Raw genomic sequence first — 27,226 nt, 5'->3', positions numbered from 1 at the left:
CAACACAGATTTTGTAACAGCATTTATAAAAAGATTGCTTATTTCATACAGATTTCAATCAAAGCTTATGACAAATATATATAGTCAACTAAAAGCAGAACCTCAATTTGGTCTCTATTAAGGGGGCCTGGCAAGGTAAAGGTTTGTGTATTTATTTATAGAAACTCATTTGTTTTGTCCTTACCGAAACCAGTACATTTGCAATTAATGCACAGCCCCCTTTGTGCCCATTTAACCCTGTGAACTGTTTAGAACATTCCATACTTGTATGTACCATAATGCAGATAAGGTTTGACACTCCTGAGAGCAGAGGTTAAATACAGTACCAATATAAAAATAAATTTAGAGCGTGTTTGGGATTATCGACTAGCAAGGTGAGATTTGTATGTGCCAATCCACATTTGCTGAGAATGGAATAAGTTGGGAAACTAGATAAAGCTATATAAAGTATAATTTTCTTCAAGTAAGAGGTACATTTTGTTATGCTATATGCTAGCTGTGTTCAAAGGTAAAGGCAGTTTGTTAAGCTTTAAGGCAGTGTGGTGATCTGTATTTAACCACTACCCGCTGCAGCACTATATTTTGCAGACTTTGTACAGCCAAGATGCTAGATGTAGCTATGGGCAATTTACACAAAAGCTTTCTGATTTTGGGTTCTAGCTAAATAAGGTGATTAAATTGCCGAAATGTAGCAAATCTGTGACCCTCCCTGCTGAATGCTGAAGTAAAGAAAAAGTAATGTTCACTACTCATTTCAATGTAATTACAATGAGAGCATGCCTATAATACACACAGTGGATTGTCTGTTTGATTGTTAGAGTATTTTCCAGATCAGCAGGACATGAATATTTACACTGATCCTCTGCATTAAGCTTCTATTTATTTTAAGGTAATGATTAACCCATAGTGTGCTATGAAACTTTAACACTGAACCATAAGGTGCATATTTGAATAGAACACACAGGAGGCGTTCCACAATGCTTAAATGGAAAGGTTAGATGGGTCCTTTTTAGATGCATCTTTTAACTATCAGGATATTTATATTAGTGTTACTGTGCTTACTCCTTTCCGTAACATTAGTTTCTGCATTGCCATGTGGAGAAGCAGAACAAGGACACTGATTTAAGAAGCATAGCATTAGCATGCAGCTGATGCAAGTTGATAAGGCTGCTTTCATACAGTGTGCTTTTAAAGATTAAAACCGCATTTCAACACTCACTTGCCCCGCTATGTGCTTGTATAGTTTAGACTAGGTTCACTAGTTAATGTGCTTGCTAGGTCTTTATAGAATTCATAATAGGATAATTTGCAGTTTTACTAAACACATGTAAAAGTTTTTAAAATGTACTTTTTCAGTAGAGATAATTAAGAAAATAGTTCAGTCTTCGTTTGCCAAAATGGCTCCAAGTCTGAATTGATTGTTTGAATACCACAGGGTTAACGCTGCAGTATTGTAGGAAGAAGTGCTGATTTAATTTTAACAATGTCTTGTGCAGCAGTCTAAACCTAACACCAGCATTTGTAGATTTCCTAGTCTATTAAGTCAGCAGACATGACACCTCTGTCGCACAGAGCTGTCATAACTGCTTCAGTAGGTTATTATTTTTTTAAAAACTAACATTTACACCAAAATACAGCTTTGTGCATTGAATTCAGTTCAAAGGTGCAGTACCACGATGCAGGCTGTTGTCTTTCCACCAGATGACACTCCAACCACAGTACTTCAAATCGAACCATTACAGTAGTTCAACTATTGCAAAGTAGATGTTCATCAAAACAAAAACCAACACCGACTGTTGTATAAATACCAAGACTGTACACTGTTAAGGCAAATCTTGTGAGTCCAGCAGTTCATGGGAGTTTAGCAGAGCATCACAGAGGTGTCCCTGAGAAGGCAGAACCCTGAATATTCCTCATGACATGTTTAGGCTGAAAGAAAGAAGATTTATTTACGGATTATGCCTACAGCTATTTATCAGTGTAGTTGTTAGATAAAGGAAATTTAACAACTGCTGTTTCTGTTGTGACCCTATAATTAGATACTTGGGAATAATAGTGCATTTTGTATAGTTACCTTGTTCAAGCTGGCTTGTGTGTGGCTTCTCATGTCCTGCCTGGGTCACCGTTGCATTAACTCCAGATGCTGGGGGAACGCATCCTGCATCACAGGGTGTGAACACACTGCCATTTGTGCCCACTGTAGAGTTTGCAGGGCTTGTGGGAGTCCGGGGTATCCCAACTGATGGTTTCCTTGCTACAGGTGGGGGAATCTTGCTGGGTTTCTTCTGTAGTGGGGGTTTTCCATCTGGGCTGCGAGGAACCCCATGTGATTTGAGCTCTTCCACTAAGTCTCTCTTCAATGAGGATTCAGCCTCTTGGGATGCAAGAGGCTCAAACACAAACTTCTTGGATCCTCGAGCAAATACGAAGCTAGCAGCAGAAGCTGGTGATCTGTATGCGGAAGGTGAATCTGGTGGTTTATGTGGAGACTGAGGTGATACTGTGGGGCTTTCTGCTGGGGATGATTCGGACCCCTGAGGGGATCTTAGAGACAGGGATTTGCGAACAGGTTTTTGAGGGGCGGGAAGTCCAGATAGGTGATGAGATGATGGAACCTGTGGACCTCTGGCTTGTACAGATCGCAAACGAACCATCTGCAGCAAGGATGGAGTTACTATAGGTAAGTTTGCATCTTCTTTTTGGGCAGCTGCAGTGCTCTGATTAGTTGCTGGCTGCTTTCTATAACTTGGTGCACTGGCTGGCTTCCACATGCTTGACTTGGGACGGGGTGAGCCTGCTTCTTGTGGAAGGGTTACGTTAGTAGCAATGACAGATGATGACACAATAGACACAGATGATTCCACAGAAGTTGATGAAATAGTGGGTACAAAACTTGTAGTGGAAACTTTAGACTCCAAAGTGGTTACAGTTGGATCCCCAGTAGCTTTTTGTGGCACAGTGGCTTCAAGTGTTTTTTTGGACTCAATGGTTGCAGTTGATGGGGTAATAAAATGTGGCTTATAAATGATTGAAGGTACAGCAGTAGTAAGTGAAGAATCTGCAGCAAAAGCAGGCGGCACCACTAGAGGTTCTGTAGAGGGTGGCACAACAGACCCCGGGATCTCCGTTGCTACTTGAGTCACAGACGTAGATGCGGTCTTTATAACAAGGGCATGTATAGCTGTATCTGGAGACTCTGTTAAAGTTAAAGGCACAGATTCAGGTTGTGGACCCACAACAATGTTCAAAGGCTTCTCATTTTTAGAAGTTAACACAGGCATTTCTGCTTCCAGCACATCTATCTTATCATTGGTGATGACAGTGAATGTGTCTGAACTTGTAAGACTATCGCATACAGACTCGAAAGATGGTGGTAGAGATAAAAAGATTTCCTCATCAGGTGGAGGGAAATCTGCCATGGATAAGTCCTGAACATCAGAAGTCTCTGGTGGTGGAGGGGGCCACAAGGATTCTTTTTGAGCAGTCTTCTCCAGTGTCAATGGTACAATCTCAGTGTCTGACTCAGACTTTCTGGCAGGTGGAGGTGTGGGATGGTGAGATGGTGGTGGTGATGGGGTTGGAGTTGCAGCTGGTGTCACAACCAGGTCAGTTGCTTTGCTAGGTGGGGGGCAAGAAGGGGCAGGCACATTTGGGTGTGGGGGGATTAGATCTTGTCCTTCTTGGTCTCCCAAAGAAGAACCAGCTCTTGGGGGACTGAAAAGAAGGGGGGTATTGTTATCCGTAGAAGATGAAGAGCTCATGGGCATACTTGAGGCTGACTTAAGACTAGTTCTCTCTGGTTTGGGTGGAGTTTTCCTACGAGAACCTGGAGACTCGAGCAGTGATCTAACTGGCAATGTCGGCGTCCCACTCTGGCTGGAGTAACCACTGGATGGAGATAAAGTTCGATCTGAGCGACTAGGGGAGCTTAGATTTGTTCCAGCCAAAGAAGGTAAAAACACATCATTTTCTACTGTACCTTTGTCTGTTCGCAGCACCCAAGGGTCTCGAGCATTGCTAGTTTTGGTTGTGGGCTTTTTATCTGGCCTGGGAGGAAGCCCCATTTCTCTCTGCTGTTGCAGTGAATAGGTGCGTTTTGGAGGTGGAGGAGCCTTTTTGCTTTTTCGCAATGAAACACTACGTACGGATGAGCGGCCGCTACACAAGCTGACAGCATCAGAACCATCTTGGGTGCCTGTGCTAGGGGCAGGAGATGTCCTGCCAGTGCTTAATCCAGACTCATGTGTCTCAATTGCTTCCAGAATATTCTCACCACCTCTAGAGGAGATAGTAGAAGAGTCAGATACTATAGTCTCTGTGGATTGGGAACGGCTCCATGTGTCACTGGAGGAAGACCTCCCCCTCCCCCTATGCAAAGAACCACGAACTGAGGCAGGGCTTGCTGTAGCCAGACTGCATCGGCTTAGAGTTCGGACACTGGATCGGCTCAAGGCAACAACATCAACCATAGGAGGAAGAACTGCATTTGGTATGATCTTAGACATGTATGTGGCTTGGGGTGATATGGACATCACAGGACTCCTAGGGTCACTTTGAGGTGAGTGTGTAGTCATCCCAGGGACAGCCAGAGACTTTGGGCGTAGGAACAGGGGTGACATCTTAATGTCAGACTTGCGACCAATGCAACTGTCATCTTGATAAACCTTGTTAATGTGTCTTTGCAAAGCGGCTTCTGTCTGCTCTAGAGCAACCAGTGAAATGTAGGCTCCACCATGTGGCACTGTTGCAGGAGTTCCATCTACTGTAGGAATAACCACAAATTCTTCCTTTTCTCCATGGAAACCATTCGCCACAGGAATTGCTGAAGACTTTTCACCTGGCTTATTGTTTCCTCTAGGGAACAGCTCGTGGATGCCACGGTGTGAATAAGAGGAATGGAGACCTTCACATAAAGGGTAGAGTATAATGAATTAGTATTTAATTTGTTCACAACAATTTTAAATATCACAACTAGTCTGCGTAATATTATATGCAACCAACTCCTTAAAGGACTAGCAAATGAAAAAAGAAAAAAATCATGTAAAAATACTATCCTAGGGTTTCTATTATTCTGAACCACTAAACTGGGCCACCAATATGACATTTTACATCCTTGTTTATATTTTTCGGTGCTTAAATACAATGAGTCATAGAATACTATTCTCTCACATTGTGGTTCTCTATCATTTGAATTTTTGCAAAACTTTTTTTCTTTACAGATTTCTAGTGGGAAAAAAAATGCACTTTCTTGGCATAACCACATATGGACTCAATAAGGTTATGACCTGTTAAGAAAAAAAAAAAAAACCCTTGAAAATACATCATCTCCATGAAGCTCTTACCAAGCTCTGCTGCAATGTGCTGTGGAACTCCCACAACCGTAGCTCTCTTCTCCTTGCGCCGCCGTCCTGTCCTGTTTGATGGAGTTCTGGGCGAGTCATGAGGTTTAAATGTGGAGCCTAGAAATGAAAGCAGGAAAGTTTGTGCAATGTCAAAAATAACAATTTCTAAAAACTAAAGTTCTTAGCCTTTTTTTTTTAAATAACAAATTTATACTAAATCACATTCATCCCAAAGGGAATATGAAAGTCTGATATGTCCGATTTATCCTCCAACTGCCAAAAGGGTTCAAGGGATTGTCCACTTTCACATTGCTATGATTTATTGATGTGTACATGTCTCTCCTGCAACTCTCACTATTATTATTATTTTATTCTCCTGGCTTGTTTGTTATGATTTCTAACAAGACCAGTGTATTAGCCAGGCAGTGTATTATCATTGACCTTCAGTATAACCCAGAGCCGCTAATGTGCATTAATTACTTACTCAAGTGTAACAGAAATAAACAATTGAGTCCAGTGCATTGAGCATAGCAGCCCTTTGGCATGTCCAAGGGCAACAAATAAATCCTGCCTGGCTAATATGCAAGCTTCGCTGGAATACAGTCAGTCAGAAAGATATAAAGAAATATGTTTAGTGAAAGTTGCAGGAGGAGAATATGCAAGCGAATCAATTAACTGTAGTATAGGCCTGGCACAAAGTTATTGGAGGATATTGGTTCAAGATTCTGGTCACTATAAGCAGAGCTCCATTATTGTAAACCTAGTTCTGGAGAGTATTTATTATAATCAGTGACCACTTTATTATGTCCAACTTTCTAGTATTGGGTAGGACCCCCCTCTGCCCCCCAAACAGCTTCAATGCTTTGTCGCATGGATTCAACAAAATGCTGGAATTATTCCTTGGACATTCTGGTCCATGAAGACATAATAGCATTTTGCAGATTTATCAGCTGCATATTCGTATTAAAAATCCGGCAACATATTACCATCTTGGAGTGGAGTTCATCTGGTACGATGGCACAAGACTGCTCTGCACAGTCGGATCATTTTTGTATCCAATAAGTGGATATTGTTTTTAATTCATGTGTGTGCATTAATTACATTTTATTACTAAACTCTATTGAGAACGTATTACGCAATTTTTTTCCATTGGGTATATCTCCTTTAAAAGTGGAGTTCTCAACAGGAAGAAACTAGAAATACTCTCTAAATATAATCAGAGAAGCCTGATTTAGTCACATTCACATTTGGGGGGGTTGGAAGATAATGCATTAATAAGCGCCTTCTGTTTCTCTTTTTTTTTACTTTTACAGATACTGCCTTGATCCACAGCAGGACACTCAGAATTTGGCTGCCCCCTTGTTGTTTTGTGAAGGAAGTGCATTTCTGAAGATTTTTGACTTAACTTAGTCATGGCCAAAAGTTTTGAGAATGACACAAATATTGGTTTTCACAAAGTTTGCTGCTTCAGTGCTTTTAGACCTTTTTGTCAGATGTTACTATGGTATACAGAAGTAAAATAACAAGCATTTCATAAGTGTCAAAGACTTTTATTGACAATTACACTCACAATTTTGCAGAAGAACACAGCCATGAATACAGAATGGTACCAAAATATCCTCCAAGAACAACTTTTCCCAACCATCCAAGAACAGTTTGGTGACAAACAATGCCTTTTCCAGCATGATGGAGCACCTTGGCAAAAGTGATAACGGAGTGGCTCAGGAATCAAAGCATCAAAATTTTGTGATGGTCAGGAAACTCCCCAGACCATAATCCCATTGAGAACTTGTGGTCAATCCTCAAGTGGCGACTGAACAAACAAAAACTCACAAATTCTGACAAACTCCAACCATTGATTAGGCAAGAATGGGCGGCCATCAGTCAGTATGTGGCCCAGACGTTGACAGGGCGAACTGCAGAGGTCTTCAAAAAGAAGGGTCAACACTGCCAATATTGACTCTTTGCATAAACTTAATGTAATTGTCAATAATAGCCTTTGACACTTATGAAATGCTTATAATTTTACTTCAGTATACCATAACAACATCTGACAAAAAGGTCTAAAAACACTGAACCAGCAAACTTTGTGAAAACCAATACTTGTCATTCTCAAAATTTTTGCCCATGACTGTACATGGTGCCATGGTTTAATTATTTTTAAAATATATAGACAATTTATTATTCTGAGGTCCATTGCATATTGGGTTTATTAGTAATATACAGAACAGGCGCTGATACGTTCATCTTGCATGGCTGTATTAAAGCTGCTTGGCTGAGTAGCTTCTAGTCCCCATGTAGGGTCCTAGACTGCTGTTCAATAAGGAAATCCTTAGTGATATGCACGATTATGTTTCACAATTTCACTTTTTAATACAGAAACATTAAGTGTATTGTGCAAAGCATTTTTGTTTATAAAATTATATATACTTACCATTGCAGGCCAGTACAATCAGAAATTTAAGTTTGAACATGACAAAATAGGATGCATAAAATGAAAATGCAAGGCACCATATAAGCAGAGACCAAATTAGACACTCTAGATATCCACATGCTATCACTGACACAAACAGGTTTGTGTTTTCACACTACGCCTCTAACCTTTGCGTTGGATCATCTCTGACCGAACTGACATTGTATCATCTGTATTCTCCGTGGTACAGGAGAGCGAGCGAGTACGGAAACCACCATCATTCGTGTCAGGTGTGGGCTGTGGGATGAAGAAGGAAGATATAAAATAGGAGGTTGTGGATATAAAGGAAAAAGGTTGATGAAGGATTGTACTATGAAAAGGATATACCGTGCCTATAAAACTTATCCACCCCCTCTTGGCAGTTTTCGCATTTTAATTTCTCACATCGTGTAGTCAAAATGGAATTGCTCAGAAATCTTTTAATGATTTTAACATGATATACTCTTAAATTATTTAAAAGGTGGGAGGTTTTTTTTCTTCATTGCATCAAAAAAATCCAGACATCCTATTGCCTAACCCCCCCTGTTTTTTAAACACTAAAAGCATCTGTATCTACAATTAGAGCTGTGTCCACTAAATAATAACCAGCCTGCACATCTGGATGCTGCAATTTTTGCCTGTTTGCAAGGTTCAGTCAAATTTTGAGCATCAATCTTCAAAAATCTTCAATTGATTCTCAAAGGGATTTGGGTCTACAACTTTGACCGGTCTACTCCAAAACACTGGTTGATTTATATTTATTTATGTTACTATTCAAACCAACCATATGCTTTCTGGCAAACTATGTTATCTTTTTTGTTACATCTGCTTTATTTTTGCCACCAGTACGATAAAATGCAGATTTGTGAAGTGCTCAACTACTGTAGTTGGACTTTACCCTCCCTATTTCTGCATGGAAGATTGCCATAGACTTCTTGATGGTCTCCCCAACAAGTGCCTCGGGCGCTGAGTTTTTGGGAGGTCACAGGCATATTCTCTTCATTACTCTATGATGGTCAGTGCTCCCAGGAGTTATTTAAAAAAAAAACTCTTGAAATCTTGCGGGCATTACCTATGATTTTCCAAATTTTTTTCTTGAATTTGCTTTAAATATTCCTTTTACTTCATGATGAAGCTCTTGTTGGAAAAGCACTAAGAAATTGTGTCCTCTCACAAACAGGTGTGTCTATTTTGAAGTCTATTGCAATACTGCTGCAGGAACTTTGGTGGATTTGCTTTTATTCAAGATGGCAAATGCTGTCTTCCTGCTCATGTTTCCTGTTTCAGTGTGGTAGGAATTCCCAAATTAATACATATAAATAAATTATGTAAAGCAGAATGGTGTGGATGTTGCTAATTTTTTTTATTTATTTATTTATTTTTTTAAAAGAGAAAGCAGGCAAGTAGACCAAGGGGAAATAGCTCAATTGATGCTAATATTAAAAACCGTACAACTTTCATATAAGTAGTAACCTCAGTTTCAGCTACTCTCCCTTGGTCAGCTTTTTCACTGCAACTCTTATTATGTAACTAGTTACATTGAAGCAACTGCTTATCCTAATCTGTGAGTTACGAAGTTACAAGTTACTACATTTGATATATGTATACAATCTAGGTATTCTAATGGTTAAATATATCGCTTTGACAGTGCTGTCTGTGCCTATATGATTATAGTAGAAATCCATCTTGATTTACTTTTATGCATTTTTAGATGACACATGAATGACACCTCCATCACATCCCACTTGTTTGTTCACTTTAATTTTTTCATTTGGGATCACTTTTGCATAGGTTTTAATAATATCTTAATAGCTTCTATTTTTAATCTTGGAGCATTTCGTTTTTGTACAGCATATACATATTTTTGAATGACTACGTCCATACATTGGTGCCCCGTGATAAAAGTGGACAGAGGATGGGTTACGTTTTCTCCTAGGACGCAAGTTAATGAAAAAAACAGACAACTCCTGCTCATTCCCCTGCATAGGAGCAGAATAGACACAAATTATTTAATATCTGCCACAAGAGCTTTCCTTCCCTGAGCTGAAAATATGAGACCATTCCTTGAGATTCCAGGCTACCTACGAAGAAGCTGGTTATGACGGTAAGACTTACTGACTATCTGCTAGGACCAGAGAGTGGAAAAGTGGTTGGGGTTCATCTCCTCCTCTTTGGTGATTCGTAGTTGCACTACATGCCTCCCCCCACTTTTGCTTTTAAGGAAGCTCACTTCCACTTTTGGGTGTTCCCTGTGGGCCTGTCATCAGTTCCATAGGCCTTGCGGGTCCAAAACTTGTTCCATATATGAACAGACGCTGGTGAAGTCTCAATGCAAGGAGCAGGTGGTTCACTATCTTCTGCTTACTACCTAGCTCTTAAGAGATGCATGTCTAAAATATATACAGGCCCAAGTCATCACTGATTATGTTGCACTGCATTGTGTTGTGTTCTTCAGTCATTCAGAAAGTAGTCCTTCAAAGACTGTTCTAAGCTGCCCCTGTACATCACCGGAACCAATGATATTTTTTATTGATGCACCAATGGTTCTGTGGCTCCTTGGGAGTTCTAGGGTTGAGGAGAAGTTGACTCTTTTTTTTTTTTTTTTTCCAAAGTACTCTGCCTCCAAAGGATAAACATCATACACTGTCTTTCTCCACTCAAGGTTTAATAGGGAGTACAAAAAAAATAACAGTTATTGTGTGTGTATATGTTGTTGTTCAATACATATTTCACGCATCCCTGGTGAATGCCACTGCTTGTGTATTTCTGTGTGACTGCAGGAGGACCTCTGTTACAGTGTTGCTCTCTGCTTTATACTACTATTAAAAAATAAATTGTAAATTCATATCTACAGGTTTTGTGAAATATTGTGTTTTGTAAAGTGTGTTCTGGGGAATTGTATAAAGGCATATTTAATACGCCTGTTCTTTTTTACCATTTCCCTTAATGCAACCACCCTCTCTGATCATTGAGGCAGTACCTCTCGTCCCACCTCACTGCTTTCTCGCCCCACATGCATATTCATTACAGACATATTAATTACATATCACATACAAAACATACACATTAAATAATGAAATAATCAATACACAAGCAGTACTGGCTGTAGCTACTCTGGGGTGTGATGTGATGGCTACACAGTGATTATGGATGGTAGCGGGCACATGAGAGAACGGGCAAGATCATGTTGTAGGGTAGGAGAAACGAGGGACCAAAAGATGAACAGGTTTATAATGTAGCGCCAGGATTGTAGGCATTGTTGTCCACATTAAACCTTCATACACATGAGTGTTAAAAAGCAGGAGTTTAAAGTTGCTTCAGCTGCTCTGATGTAGGGTGACCAAAAGAAAGTAATGTAAGAAAATGGTCTCTTACACGCAATTTCTGATAAGTGTTAGTTTATCGATCGCAAAAATAATCTTTACTGATTTCACATTAAATGGTCATGATCCTACTTATCTTGGTGAAATATGTTTAAAATATAGATGTGATAGAAAAAAAGTCACTTATTTTTCTAACTTTCACATCTTTATTTTAAACATAATTCGCTAATATACATAGCATCATGATTTTTTTTTTTTAGTATGAAATCATTAAAGATTAGTTGACTTTGTTTCACTGTGGGCTTTGGAGCTCCTCCACATCAGAATACTATCAATACTACAATACTACCCTAGGGCAGTGGTTCCCGATCTGTGATCCACGACTCCCTGGGGTGCCGTGGTGATGTCAAAGGGGTGCCTCGGCCAAGGCCGGTGGTAAGCAAAACAGGGGACTACTTGGTAATTACTTTGGCTCAGGGGTGCCTTAAAAAAAAATTGTGAGAACCTAGGAGTGCCTCAAACTGAGAAAGTTTGGGATCCACTGCCCTGGGGAATAGTCCTCTCCTGCGCAGATAATTTTGCAAAAAATTGTTCATATTGTGTCAATTTCAAATGCTGCCTGCAGCTGTCAGGATAGTTAACACTTTGTACAATATAATGAATTTCTATAGGGACACTCATTAAGTACTTTGCTATAGGGATGCTTTGAGAACATGCAACTAATAATCTTTTTAAAAGCATGGACAAAGTCTAAGGTTTTGCTTTTAACAGGGTTTTTTCAGCTCCTGTGTGTACAAGCCCTAATAGAGGATAGTGGGGGCTTGATGCTGTGGTTAAAAGGGTGTGGTCCTACAATTTCATGCTTAAAGGCCATCGTTTGCTGTGGATTAGGTAGGGCTTAATAGAGTGTGCAATCTCTTCAGGTATTGTTCAGTGTAGAGATCTGGGTGCTTGGTTTCTATACTATGAAAGGCAATGAGGCTTGGCTGCTGTGTAAAGAGTATACAATGTATTATTATACCCCTGTTTAGCTTCCATATTGGTTGTTAGACTTTTGTGATTATAACATGACCTATAACTTCCTTCAATGATACATTTCTGTTATATTAAGTGAAACTAACCCAGTTAATAGAAACACATCATTAAGGGCATCAATGCACACATGAAAAAGTGCTAAATAAGAATTTTAATAAATCACATTTCTATTATTTCAGCTGCCATAATGGTTTTTCTTAGTAGAGGTCTTGTTTTGTGGAGCAAAGACATTTGTGTAAGTAAAATATTTTTGCTATTTTTAAATGCGTAATAAGTAAACATAAACAATGTGCTGCTTTTTATATTACTGATGTAGCAGTACAGTTTATTGCTTAATCAGTGACGACAGAAACAGAAATATGGTAGCAAGAAGTGAACAACTGTAATTAGCGCACAACTGCTCTCGTATTAAAATAACGGCAAAAACGGTTTATCCTGTAAACTTTTAAAATGTTTAAAGGTTTGCTTTGCCATTAACTTCCACTTGAATGTAATATAGAAAAAATAAGAAGAGAGGTATCTGTTGGCTAAAGTTTTTGATTATATGGAATCTCTATTGACAGTAAAATGACAAATAAGATCATCCCTACATCATCAGCAAAGGATGTGTAATACTTAAATGTTAACTGGAAAACCCCTATAATTGTTAAAAAAACAAATCACAGCCAGTCCTCCAATAAGCAGCTAACTTTCATTTTCAGCTGCTGTATCAGACCTCTTCTCCTATGAGCCACAGGTGGGCAGCAGAAAGATATGGGCGTTTTGGGACCCTGCCAAGTACAAACCGTGTTAAGATACCATGGAAAGGGACCCCACCATTATGGGCAATGGAGGGTTTTGTGAGAAATTAACTGTAATGTGAAAATGCCCTTTTTAAAAGGAAAAAAAATAATATAAGTCCACTTATTTAAAGACTCTGCTAGGTGTCGCCAATATGTTGGACTAGATACCTCTAAGTAAAATGTAGTCTGCCATTAACCTGTATCTCAAAGTTGATAACAAAGTTCTGAGAAACAAAGAAAAGCCAATATTAACGGAAACTTATTGCTCCATTTTTTTTCTCCCTGTGTTTAATTTTATGTAAACAGTTAATTAGAATCAATGGAGTATGCAGTAGTGTATATTGCTGCTAACAGATGTTTTCATCCAATTCGGTGATTCAGGATATTGGACAGACTTACCCAGAAATATGTCTGTCCAATGAGAGAGTTTCTTTTTCTTTTCCATCCTTCTCTACAACAGGTGCAAACATTTTTTGTGGGATTTAGCGCCACTTTGCACTAGACTTACCCCCAGTTATTATATAACATTGTAATAAAGCACACCCTTTTCTTTTTTACCATAGTATTAAATCAGACTATTCATTTTCATAAACAGACTCTTACCTCAGGGATATTCTCTTCTTCCTGGGAGGGATGTTTGTACTGCTGTTTTTCTGAGAGAGAAAGTTTTATTTTTACTTAGAACAACAGGACTGTGAAAACAACACAAAACATATTATGTAATATTTAGGACTGCTATAAACAAAATGGGATGGAAAACAGGCATGACTAAAGAAAACTCCAACTTTATCTGCACAAATCAATTTGTGATTATGCATGCAAGTAATTTGCAAGGAATTTTAACATCAAATAATATCCTTATTTTCACTAAATTTGCTTTTAACACAAAGTATTACAAATGTTTTCTGCAGCTTTTGTATATTTCATGTTATTTTAAACGTTATTGTGACCTTTTTAACATCACATTTGTAAGTTAGATCAAGGTGAGAAAATCAACATACTTAGAGCTGTAGTATCATTTAGAACAAACTGGGGGTAAATGTACCAAGCTGAGAGTTTTCCGGCGGGTTTGAAAAGTGGAGATGTTGCCTATAGCAATCAGATTCTAGCTATCATTTTGTAGAATGTACTAAATAAATGATAGCTAGAATCTGATTGGTTTTGCAAACCTGCCGGCAGACTCTCAGCTTGGTACAATTACCCCCTGGTGTTTTCCTACCTCTCCTCTGCAGAGACTTGAGCCCCTCTTGGGCCTGGTTGTGAATCTCTTCAAGAAGGGGTGTGCGTCCAATGGGGAAGAACGCATTGTCAGGCGATTCATTTTCCTGAGCTGCAATTGGTTGGGGATCATCATCAGGTTTTGGATTATCTAAGGGAAACATAAGAGGTGGGAACCACATAAGCCTTGTGTTTCTAAGGTCATTACAAATCTCTTTTACCAATGTCACAGTGTGATGCATTGGGTAAGTGATGGTATAGTGAATCACTAACTACATCTACTTGTATCAGATGGGAAAGTATTTGTACAGAAAGCAATAACATGTTAAAATATCAGCATGCTCTCTCTTGCAAGAGATCTATCATCAGACAGCCATCTTACATCTGATCACACGTTATCTGGCAGTTGACTGCTATATCTTATGATGAGTCACTCTCAGCCTGGAGGACACAAGCTTTTAATGTCACGAGTACAGTATCAGCACAGTGTGAATCAGACTGGCTGGGACTACCCACGGTGCAGTTCCCCTGGAGTTCCAGAAACTAAAATAAATAACAGTTGTTTCTGATAATCTTAATGTTCATACTTTGGTGGCTGCCTTTAACCATGCTAGGATCTCCAATGTTCCCACTGCATTAGCAGGCCCTTGAGAGTACCCCCTGCACTGAGGCCCTCCTCTAATTGTTAACACCTCATGAGTCAGCACCTCTTGGACCCTAAATCATCACGGAGTATAAATGCAACATAAGATACAATTTACATATTCATGCATACAGCAAGTTTACATGGAAATTGTGGAAATAATGCTACTTAATCTAACCTTAATTCCTGCATCAAAATGCTCAGATCGTGGACATGTACAAATTCTGCTGAGTTACGTAAAATGTTTAGAGATATTGAATAGTTATAAAATAGAACTCTTATATGTCCCTACATTTTAATTATCACTGTCCACACAATCATCAAATCTACTTCCCATGCTCATGTTCTGGTGATAATTAGTGCCCCTAAACTCTGCTTCCAATCTAACGTCCAACCTTGGATCAAATGGTGTTGCTCTCTCACTTCCTTCGGCAATCTCTCTAAAATATTCCTTCTAAAACATGCCACCAAGGTTTTAGTTTGTCCAATCATGGGTATGTGCAATGAATAGGACATGCTCCTCTCCAAAAACAAGTATTGAGTTTAGAATGTAAGTAAAAACAATTGTGTGTACTACCCACTACTTATCTATGCACTTTTCAGACAAATGCTCCAAGAAGCACTTTAAACTTACAAATAACTGACCTTACCCCCCCCCCCATCCACAAACTGTCCCCACTTTGTCTATTATCAATACTTTATTCACCTCACCAACCATACAACCTTAGCTTTCCAACTCTGCCAATCATTCCACATGCACTCTCTACATTTTAGAATAAATTAAAGCTGTTATCATTTACCTACAAAGCCAACCACAAGTCTTATTTTCTCTTACATATGTAACTTATGTATTCTTCCAACAGCCCATTATACTCAAGTCAATATCTTTCATTCACCCTTTCTATTGTTACCTCCTCAAAAGAACATCTTCAGGATTGATTTTTTAGAGTGGCTTCATTCTCTGATTCTCTCCCTCACTACATTATACCCCTCCACAAACTCAAAACGGTGTGCCTTTGGATGTCACCACATTAACTCCGCCATTAGTGCCACCACCCCTTTCCTTCCTATAATATAAAGGAATGTGCTGTATCTGAGCAGCACATCCTTTGCTGTGTTCCAGTAATTACCACTAATGGAGGTGATATCAGAGTCTGAGGCAAATCCTTAACTGCTTGAGGAAGCCCTGGGGTTTTCCTGGAAAACACTCTGGTACATAGATTAATCCCATTAGTGCTGATCACTAAATACTAGAAGTAAATATACCCCAATAAAACACCATGGGTTATATTTACTAAACTGCGGGCTTGAAAAAGTGGAAATGTTGCCTATAGCAACCAATCAGATTGTAGCTGTCATTTTGTAGAATGTACTAAATAAATGATAACTGGAATCTGATTGGTGTCTATAGGCAACATCTCCACTTTTTCAAACCCGCAGTTTAGTAAATATACCCCATGGTGTTTTATTGGTTTTCCCATTAAAGATACTATAACCTATTAGTAAGTAGGGCAAATATTAATGTTTTGTTTCAAGCAAAAAGAGAGGGGCATTTATTGTAGACATTGCAAAAAAAAAACGCACCAATGCCAAAAAATATAAAGCCTGAGATGCACGTGCGCTGTTGTTTTTTTAAAATGTACTTTTGGTACCCTTACTCTTCACAATACAGATGTAAATGCAATCCTATATGGCATATTGTTTTTCTCATTACTTTTTGCCTTGCTTTTTTCCTATGGAGGGCAAAAAACACAGAAATGTTAGGACACTGTCTCACAATGCTGCCTGCTTACAAAAATCCTCCAGGTAATGTTGGTAACAGTGTGGGTCCCATTGCATTGTCATATGACTTGTGGAGTGGTGTTCTCTATTGTGGATATTCCCACTAAATATACACAGTATGGAAGCATGCTGATGCTGTAGTTGGAGAGTGGAGAACTTTTAGTGTAAGTTTAAGAGCAATGGATAAATGGGATCTGTGGTTTACTTTCACTAACAGAAAAGCATCCAGGGAACTTGTTCCTACTTGCAATTGTGATACAAGTACTAACAATGCAGCCACCAACAAAGGCAAATGTGTCTCATGCAGAAAAGACGCTACAAAAATCCAATGTGCCAACAACATATTATACTAATGTGTGTGTGTGTGTGTGTGTGTGTGTGTGTGTGTGTGTGTGTGTGTGTGTGTGTATATATATATATATATATATATATATATATATATATATATATTATAATATTCCGCTGCGGAATTAGTGGTGCTATAACAGAATAAGATAAAAGGGAAAAGCAGAGACAAAAGCAAAAATAGTAAATACTTTTATATTTAGACCTCAGATGTTTGTATATTAAACAAAAATTCATTGGACCCTCATATATCCCCACGATTAGGGGCTTTCATTACGCTGCTGGTTTTTCTTTTAAAAACATGTTTGTTGTCTTTTTGTTATCAGACTTTATATTCTCTAGATGGATCTACAGGTTCTTTTTTTATATTCTATGGTTCTTTGTGTATTCAGGAAATAAGTGTGCCGAGCTTGTGTGAGGTAATGACCTATGCATTTGTGTAAGTGAGAACTGGTCTGCATCTAGCAAGGGAAGTGTCATTAGGTGATGTTGGGAATGGCAGCAAGCAGTATGGCTGAGAGGTATGGTAGCAGGGTTCCCAGTAGCACACATTCAAGCTCCAGTCACACTGGTGCAGGAAGATTGTGGTGTTGAAAGGCATCACTATCTAAAATCAAGTTCATACATCAAACTTGTTTGTCTGGTTTTCATGCATGTAAATAAGTGGTGCATAAATAATCAGTATCTCTGCAGACTGATACTTCTGATATCTTAATATGTGAGCACATACCATAACTACTTAGGGTAACAAGCAATATCCTTAGGGGTTTCTGTGTTTCATGGCCTGGAAAAAAAAAACCTAAAATAATCTAATTTGCAAATGTTAGGCATTTGTCTTGCACCAGATACAGCAACACCACAATCTAGTTGTTTACATACATGCTTTGTGCTTGGATCCATATTACAAATAAGGACACTACATTTAAAATACAAGCTGATGTGATATAAAAAGACACAGTTTAACATTCAGAAGTTCTTACATAGAATACCAATCCCAATAAGAATACACATTTAATTATTTATTATTTATGAAAACAAGTGCATGGAATGACTGGTGCCACCAATAATAATCTAGCTGTAATTTTTGTAGTGCAGGTTAGCAAATGAAAGCAGACATCTGATTGCTATGGGTAACACCATAGGTTTCCTGTGCACTTGTTGTCATGACATAAGTGTCCAGAGTGTATTTACAATTTTTGCAATATCAAAACTTTTGCAGTTTTCAGCAATTTTATGTGCCAAATGGCTCCCCTGTAGTATCCTGACTCCAACTGTGCATAGAAATAAACATTTTTATTTATTCTGTGCAGGAAGGGAGCCTGGTGGTACACCCCACTACTAATTAGGATGATCTAATTTTATGTTGTGTGTCTACCTGACCTAAATTATAAACTTGTTTCTATACTAGTAATGTTTTTCACTTATGGGAATCGTACAGTGGTCCTTTAGTGACTGTTTTTGTATCTTTAATACATAAAACAATGTCACATTTTTGTGACGCCTGGTTAATCATTTTGTTATTGTTTGGTGAGACAGATAGGGCTTTCAGTAATATATTGGAAATATTTATTTTTATTTTACTTGGCCTACAAGTGCATAAATAGGCAAACATAGTAACAAACTATAATTGTCCATGGTTATTATGCAATTAGTGGAACTCGAGCTATACCTAAAATACTCTTCTACTTATCCTGATTATATGAATACCAATAAGTTGTGTTTTATTCAAGGTTTTCATTTAACACAGTGATAGGCAACTGGGAAAAGGTGGTGTGCCTAGGAATATCACAGTACACACCCTCCTCCGGGTATGCCGTGTGACTATCCCGAACTGTGCAGAGGAGGTCATGTGAGGCGGAAATCGCTGCCCCAGTTCTGATGAGATCGGAAGCAGCCAACTGGTGGACTGCAGGTGAAGGCTCAGTGGGCCGGTGGTGAATTTTGGAGCATGTGGGGATAATTTGGGATGAGTGATGTAGGTGCGTCGTCATTTCTGGCTGGCTTTTTTTCCCTCCTCATTCTTGAAATGACCTGTAATAGAGGGCACATGAGGCCCATGAAGTATATCAGGATGTCCATCACTGCTGTAATACAATATCTATTGCATTGATAGTTAATAGATGTAACTGTTCTATGCATAACAATCCAACATTGTGTAGCTTGATCTACAAACTGCCCTTCAACTGTACTTTCCCATACCACTCTTTTTGTAGGTTTGAGTTTTATGCCTACCCTGTCCTACTTAGGTTCATAGCAAGGAGAATCTGGAAGGTTAAGATGGAACTATAAGATTTAGCACATTGGAACGCTGTAGGTAAAACTATCAGGGTTTAGATTGCTTTGCTTAGGATAAGTATGTAAGTAGTTATAATGACTATAATGCAAAATAACTTTTTTTTGCTAAATGGTTAATTTTTTTTACTGTGACTGAAATGTAAAAATAGGTGAGAAAAAAACTGCCCTTTGTGGATGTCTACATTTTGTGCATCATTTAAGAGCGACAATGTTGTTCATCTCAATACCCTAGCGACAGGATCACTGTCCTATTTGGCTACTTCTGATGACACTGGAGCCTGTTGATGTGGTTGGAAGGTGATCACATACACAGGATGATAGTGGTCATATTTCTATCACATTTACCATCTTGCCTTATAATGATTCAATCAATTTCAGTCTGGTTTATTTTGGCGCCACACATGGCAAAATTTGGCCAATCACCCCCATATTGCTGCTGATACCAGAACTTAAACCTAAGGTATCGCTGTCTGGCCAATGCCTAATATAGTTTTGTCAGAACACACTATATAATTGTTTTATTTTTTTGGATCCATTTTGCGTCAGATCATCTGTCTAAATAAAAATCACCTTGAGGTTTTTAACACTTTGTTTTTGGAGGTTATTACAAGAGACTATTTTACCTGGATCATTTCTACTAATGAGTACTAGACTAACATTTCTATGTTAAAGGAACTTTTTAATTCCGCTAAACAAAAACTAAAGAAACCAGAGCTGTCCGTTCCTCCCTTTTACTAGAATGTATTTAGAACATGTTTATGCCTTATGTTCATATAATGCCACTTGTATCAACTGCCAGCAAGAGAGAAAATTCAGACAGTCTATAACTTCTTATGTCCTATGTCAGAAAATATTAACTCATGGTGATAGTTCCACTTGAATCCATAACAAATTACTGTATGAGCAGACACAGTTATGAATACTATATGTATATGTAGTGGTCAAAGTGTAAATACATCGGTATATCATACAGGCACTTTTCATCCCTGCTCAATCTAATGGGCCTATTTATAAATGTGACCCCTAATCTGGAAAAACTCCACTAATTAAGAGCCTAAGCTTGTCTGTCCCAGTGAGTTGATGCATGCTCTTTACTATAAAGAATGAAATAATGATGATACAGTCACTTTTGTTACTGCTTTGTTTAATCGATGATGCAGTTACATATGTCCGAGGGTGACATTTTGCCAGTCAATTATTTACATGTATGTATGGGATTTTGCTCGTTTTCAACACTTTGATAATTGTAGGTATGTCTATGGACATAAATCAACGGAAATAACTGTCTTCCCTATTGAGTTAATATGTTTAAATGGCATCAACACCAAAGTGACACATCTTTGTTAATTAATAGACCCGTAATAGACTGATCTGATCACAGTTTTTTCTCTCTCTCTTCTGCTGCATAAATGCATTGAATGAAACTATTGACACAACCCCAAACCATCCTTGGTGGATGGGGGTGGGATGTTAGAATATATGAAGAGACACTTGAACACTGGAAATAGTACATGTAAAGCATACGCTGTTTTACTATAGCGCTTTTCTGCCCCGTATATAATGTTTTCATTGTCCTAAATCTAATGACTTTCTCTCTGGGGAAACTAGGAACCAAGACCTAATTGATTCACATTTTATAAGAATACACCCTACAAAACATCATATTTTCTGGTAAAGGTAACTTTACCTCAGGATCTTTTGGGACCGCAGTGTTATTGAGTTTGAAAAGGCAGAATATGACAATCTACCAATGACTGTCAGCCAGAACCGGAACTACCACAGGAGCAGCTGGTGCGGTGCACCGGGGCCCATGGAGATGAGGCCCGCTGCACGAGGAACTAACGAGCTGTGGGCCCTGGTTCACTCCTCTCCATTTAACTACACAGGGTCCCACAGCTCGCTAGTTCTACCTCTGTGTCAGGCACAAGTGAGGGACATCACTTCAGTTTACTTTTTTTTTGGCAAAAGTCCTCACTGAAAATGAAGAAGGAAGGGAGGAGCTGGCACCCTGCGGAGGAAGGACTAGGAAGTGGTGAGTTGCCTCTTCTCTTTCTCCAATGGTGGCGATCTGACATCCATAGATGGCGTTATCTTCAAGAGATAGAAATATCACAGAAGCAAATGGTTAACCTTTTCAACCCTAGATAAATTGTCCATTTTCACTCTATGGGGACAATGATACTCAGCAAATACAAGGTTAGCTCCGGCGCAATACGTCATTTTGCCAGCATCAAACCTTTTAGAAATCGGTTAATGCGAAAAATAAGACTTTCTTCTAGAAAACAGACATTTTTAAGGCTTCCAAATGGATGAAAAATAGACCCCCAAATCAACACTTCGTGATCAAATGTCACAATCAAATTTTTCTTCAATGCAGAAGCTACAATGGATGAACTATTTTCATAGGCCTCAGTCCAAGAAAAATGGCTGCCACTTGTACAACTCAAAGTTAATTAGCCTGAAACTGATGTTTTGGCAACACTTTATTTAGGAACCACCCCTCAGCAGAATGAACAAACCAGGTGTTCTACTATTTATATCTATTACTCAACACCATTTGCAGTATCGATCTCAAGTCACAGGTACTTTTAGTGATAGAGCCAGATTTCTGCTCAGAGGATTTTATTCTCAGTGTCTGTTCTTTGCATGTGTCTGTGTATCATCTGCCTGTGTGTCCCATGTGGGGGACACAGAACCATAATTAATAAAGTTAGTTAATAAAGTGCTATGACTTAATGTCTTTGTATTTTACTAAATAGTGTTAAAAAGCATCTTAAATTAGGGCTAAAATTAATTTAAACCTATCAAAATCCAAAAAACTTTTGGGTTTAGTAATCCCCCTGCCAATGAGTTAAATTCACCATACTGCCACTGTTAAATTTCCACTTTGACCCAGGTATATATGAATTATTTAAATAAAGCGTAAATATATAACATATATCTACATTTACCAATTAAATAAACAATAATGAATTCTTCTACCCAGTCTCTTTAGCTGTGATTCCTGGCAGTTTCAAACACAACAGATTTCAGGAATTCTGCATCTCAAGCGCAACTCTTTTCAGTTACCAGTGTCTGTCTACAAATAACTATTTTGTGGGGGAGTTTTTTTGTTTTTTAATGAGAACACCTTCAAAGTCCCTAATTGCACTTTTTTCCCCACATGTAATCTTTATTTCTAGCTCTGAGACACACAAACATAAAAATTTTATTTTATGCTGTTCATGAAGGGGTTCATGGATGGGGGTCTCTAAATAGCAATGGTTGTCCTCTCTAATTTAAAGTAGGCCTGTCATGTAGACACTGTCAGCACAGTGACTAAGTGGTTAGCACTTCAGCCTCACAGCACTGGGGTCATGAGTTCAATTCCTTGACCATGGCCTTATCTGGGAGGAGTTTGTATGTTCTCTCTGCGTTTGCGTGGGTTTCCTCCCACACTACAAAAACATACCGATAGGTTAATTGGCGCTGCAGAATTAGTAGCGCTATATAAATTGATGATACATTTGCAAGCTGACCTAATATTTATGAGAATGTAACCAATCATTTCTCTATGAAGTGTAAATATAAGTGATGATGTACTTCAGCGATGTCACTGGTTACTCTCAAATTAATAAATAACAAGCCAACAAATTGGATTCATTCACTGTGTGTAGGTGATGGGTCCATTTTAAGCTGATGGATACCTGAGACTTCTGCTTTGCAAGAACTACTCCCTTTGTCACAAAGACACCGTCAAAAATTCAAACAAACATTATGTTAATCCACAGGTCACAATTAACATGGTTGGTTCTGCAATGCTGCAATGTTTTCCTCTCCAAACCACAAACACAGCTGAGTCAGAATGAGATTAAGAGGGATCTGATACAGACAACACATCAACTGAATCACACAATATGTGCCCTTGACATATGAACCTGGATGTTTGCAAGTAGCCCATAACAATGGCTGCTCAGACCACCTTTCTTTTCTATATATTTTTTAATGTGCAAGTAAATCCACTAACAGTAAACATACACATATAAATAATATATAAATATATCAGAGTCATGTCTTATTGAAATGAAAAATGTACATTAAATAACTGAGGCAATGTTAGGAGCAAGGTGCTTCTCCTACTAAGTTGGCAGAGTTTGGGTGACAGTTTTGTAGACTTACTGTGACAAAATGCTTTGAATGGATAAGTTGGTTCATAATGACAGGAAAGGTGATATCACAGTAATTCAAATGTCAGAAAAATCATCTTTATTTTTGACCTGTATGAGATCTTATGAAGACAGTCTATAAATGTGGGGGAGTGGCAGCTGTCTGTTATGGAATGGGAAGATATTTTACTTTTACTCTATGGTAAACCTTATTGTCTCATGGGCTACACTGTAGCACAGTTGTTAACATTGCTGTCTCACAGCACTGGGGTCATGAGATTGATTCTGACCAGGGCCCTATATGTATTAAGATTATATGGTCTCCTGTGTTATGTGGCACAGTTATCTCTATAACTGTATGTACAACCCAACAGCAACAGCCCTGTGCATAAGCTGTTTGCTGCTAACCCAACCAATTGTGCTCGTTTGACATGTAATACTATGATTATACAATTTCAGTCATAATTGTCACAAAAGTATACAAAGAGAGAAAATATTTTGTAACAAGTAGAGTTACTTGTAAATTGCTGGAACAACTTCTGAAAACTCACAGCTGTATGAATAACAGAACACATACTGCAGCAAATGTGACCTGTGATATCACAGATACACCCAGCATGTGGTGCAAAGCTCCGGGAAAAAAGGGTGTGTAACAAATGCAGGAAGGAAAGTGTTTCTGTGTCACATTGGACAATTTAGAAAATAGGAAGATGGAAAATCCCATACATGCACACATATGCATGTTCACATTTACTATATATCAATGTAACCACAACACATCAAATCGTATTCAACGCCACGCGGATATTATGGTATGATGTCTCCACAGTTGCTATCATCCCCAGGCTACAAGACAGAATCCATAAGTATAAACGGCGCTCATCATCTGTGACAACCTGACTGTACCAAGACACTGAATAATTGTTGCATTCCATAGATGATAAGCAGCAAGTACTGGGATATATACCATGGGTGCAGGTGTGCAGTACAAATGGTCCGTGAGACAAGAGGGCCCTGTGCCATCCCTTTGGCTTGTGGGCCTCCACACCCATAAGTCCCAAATCACTTTAGCATAGTATTGTTGTCCTTTCCTGCTACTAACAGATATAGTTTTGTGTACAGCCGCTGTACTGTCCACTCCGCTTCCCTTCTCTCACTACGTTATTGATGAGAGCGGGTACATATGGTCTGACACCACCAGTGTCACAACCCTCTCCCACTTTCTTAGTTACAATTTACAGAATAAACTGGGGGGTACAAGTATTTGTCTTGCACACAAGTGCATACAAAAGTGTGATAAATTTAAGGAAAATCTGATAGGTTTTGGTAGTTATTTCAGTTTTGTTACTGCAGTCTATAGTAAACCTTAATCTCTCATGGGCAGCACTAATGCACACTGGTTAGCATTGCTACCGCACAGCTCTGGGATCATGAGTTCGAGTCCAAACAGGGGAAATTGGCTTCTGACAAAATGGACCTTAGTCTGTGTGTGGGTTGTAGGGAATTAGACTGTAAGCTCCAATGGGACAGGGACTTATGGTAAAAATGATCCTCTGTACAGTGTGGGCAACATGATTGGCACTATGTAAATAAATTATAGTAATAATTGTACATTTTGATTCCACTGATACCTGTGTATATAAAATATTGAACTTCATTGCCTACAGAAAAGAATGTATGAGCGTCAAAAACAATATGTAATAGCCTGCTCACAACAGTATGCATAAGCGCAGACATGTTGTGGCCCAACCTAGAGAGCTGTATATAACAGCATACAGAACATGTACAAACGTGAACATGGATCTACATTGCCCCAGGTAGGCTAACTATTTATATATTCCTTAGTAATAGGAGTCTCTGAACTAATAGTATATATAAATCTTTATCTTCTGTTTGATACAATTTGTGCGTAACGTCTTTGTATTATGATCAACTCAATGTACAGTGCTAGTGCTGCATATGTTGGTACTTTATAAATAAAGGATAATAATAGATCATAATATAGCCAAATGTTAGGTTTTAATTCGCCACTTGCGTCCATTTCGGAGAAGTTCATTACTTTACTCATTGTATACTGTATACTAATAGATTAATGTGATCCCTGTGGAAGGATATTACAACAAAATAATGCTAGCTTAATTAAACAATGTGCATTTTAAACAGTGTGCAGATTTACCGACCATCGCTGTTTCAGTGTGTGTGCATATGCAGTCTCCTGATATTTCTCTGCACAGTCACTGAAAGAGCTGCTGGAGATGGCCATTTTGCATGTCATTTGACCTCAATTATGTTTGTGACTTTTATTCTACTGCTTAAACAGAAATTATTTATATGGTAGATGGCCACGCTTAGAAAACACATTGTAAGAAACATTGTAAAAGAACAAGTATATTTGATTAAAAAGTTTAGCCAATGTATTAAATGTTTTACTAATATATTTTTTTATCTACTATGAATATAATTTCAGATGATTTACATTTAAGTTTTACATGTGACATTAGGTACTGGCATTTGAACATGAAAATGTGTTATATTTCAATGACAGCTCCATCATTTTCATTAATGTGTTGTGTAAGAGTGTCTTCTTAGTAAGGATCAATTTCCACTTTTTGAGTTAATAGTTTTCTATACTGTATGTTCCATAAAAATGTCTCTTATCGATAACAACTATAAATCTGCTGGTTCATTTCTCCCAGTGATGAGCAATAACTTGTTTAGTCAGAGGCATGGGCACCTCTGTGAGGCCTGGACCCTGCTACTGATCACCCTTCTTGGCATTAGATTTTCGCTGGAAAAGCCTCAACATCCTGAGACGTTCTAGCAATCTATACAGAACAGTATTTATGCATTGGTCACCAGATTTGCTGCCTCACCAGTCTGGCTTTCCGCTAGATAACCGAGCTGCACCTAGCTTGTCATGTACAGTCCTATACCATAGTAAAGGAATGTAGTACAACGTACAAGACAACCTACAGCACACTGTACAGGTCCATATGGCAGCATATACATATAAGCAATGAAACACCTGCCACGCATCTGTACCCGTCGGTGTACCCTCTCTATGCCCCCGAGTGTGCCCAGCACCTCCTCCCATGCAGAGCTCTCACCTTTGCTCCCCCGCAGCTTGGCCTCTGACTTTTTCTTTTTGCGACCACGTAGCCAGCTCAGTGCCCGCCGCAGAGTGCCAGTTTTGTGCTTTTTCTTCTTGGGCTCCAAGGCGCCCGAGTCTGGGATAGGGGGCAAGGGGTCATGGTCAGGGGGGAGGGCTGTCTGGGCAGACATGGCTCAAAGGGCGGGGGGCATGGTAGTGCTGAGGCTGCCAGACTGATTCATCGGGTGTACAGTCCCAATTCGGGCGGCTCCCTTGGCCAGTTTCTGTGTGTGATACACTACTCCACGTGTCCCGTGCTGCTCTCTAATCTCCTCCGGTACTGCAGGCTCTGTCTCGGGTGGCCCCCCAGTGTCCCGGGCTGTCTCTCTCCAGGAGTCTCCCCGCTAGTTCTCTCCGGACTCCTCCTCCCACAGCTTCCGCATTCCAGCCCCGGAGGCGGGGCCCGACACACCTGGGACACCGGGGACATCAAGCCTGGGACACCAGGGCCTATCTCTTCCTCACCTTCACTCCCTGTACACCCGTGATACCAGCGAGGTCTCACCCAGGCACCCACATACCCAGCTGTGACACAGCCTGGCACTGACAGGTTTCCTACCATCCTGTACCGTAGCCCCCGTTCTAAATGTGCAGGTCGGTCACTATAGCCAGTAACATACAGTACATATATGTAGTAATGGTGACACATGTACATGACCTAACAGTGCTTTGGAGGTGTGAATGGTGACATACATGAGGTATATAATCTATAC

At 39.1% G+C, this 27,226-nt stretch overlaps 1 protein-coding gene across 1 annotated transcript; it reads right to left on the bottom strand.

The window, feature by feature from the left end:
* Nucleotides 1-9: 9 nt before the first annotated feature.
* On the bottom strand, nucleotides 10-26,925 carry NHSL3 (NHS like 3). The gene is made up of 7 exons (XM_075195239.1): nucleotides 26,470-26,925; nucleotides 14,154-14,303; nucleotides 13,538-13,587; nucleotides 7,944-8,052; nucleotides 5,343-5,459; nucleotides 2,075-4,903; nucleotides 10-1,929 (listed from the first exon to the last, which is right to left on the bottom strand). The coding sequence occupies exons 1-7, from the start codon at nucleotides 26,642-26,644 to the stop codon at nucleotides 1,925-1,927; spliced, it is 3,435 nt and encodes a 1,144-aa protein (XP_075051340.1). The 5' UTR covers nucleotides 26,645-26,925; the 3' UTR covers nucleotides 10-1,924.
* Between the last annotated feature and the right edge of the window lie 301 nt (nucleotides 26,926-27,226).

The sequence above is a fragment of the Mixophyes fleayi genome, chromosome 2 (genome assembly GCF_038048845.1).
Source record: "Mixophyes fleayi isolate aMixFle1 chromosome 2, aMixFle1.hap1, whole genome shotgun sequence".
NCBI lineage: Eukaryota > Metazoa > Chordata > Amphibia > Anura > Limnodynastidae > Mixophyes > Mixophyes fleayi.
This window is presented reverse-complemented; position numbering and strand designations above follow the sequence as displayed.

Coding starts and splice junctions, on each gene's coding strand:
- NHSL3 (XM_075195239.1), bottom strand. CDS start 26,644: ATGTCTGCCCAGACAGCCCTCCCCCCTGACCATGACCCCTTGCCCCCT. Junction 8,053..13,537: donor AAGAAGAGAATATCCCTGAG/GTAAGAGTCTGT, acceptor TTCATCCCACAG/CCCACACCTGACACGAATGA. Junction 4,904..5,342: donor GCACATTGCAGCAGAGCTTG/GTAAGAGCTTCA, acceptor CTTTATGTGAAG/GTCTCCATTCCTCTTATTCA.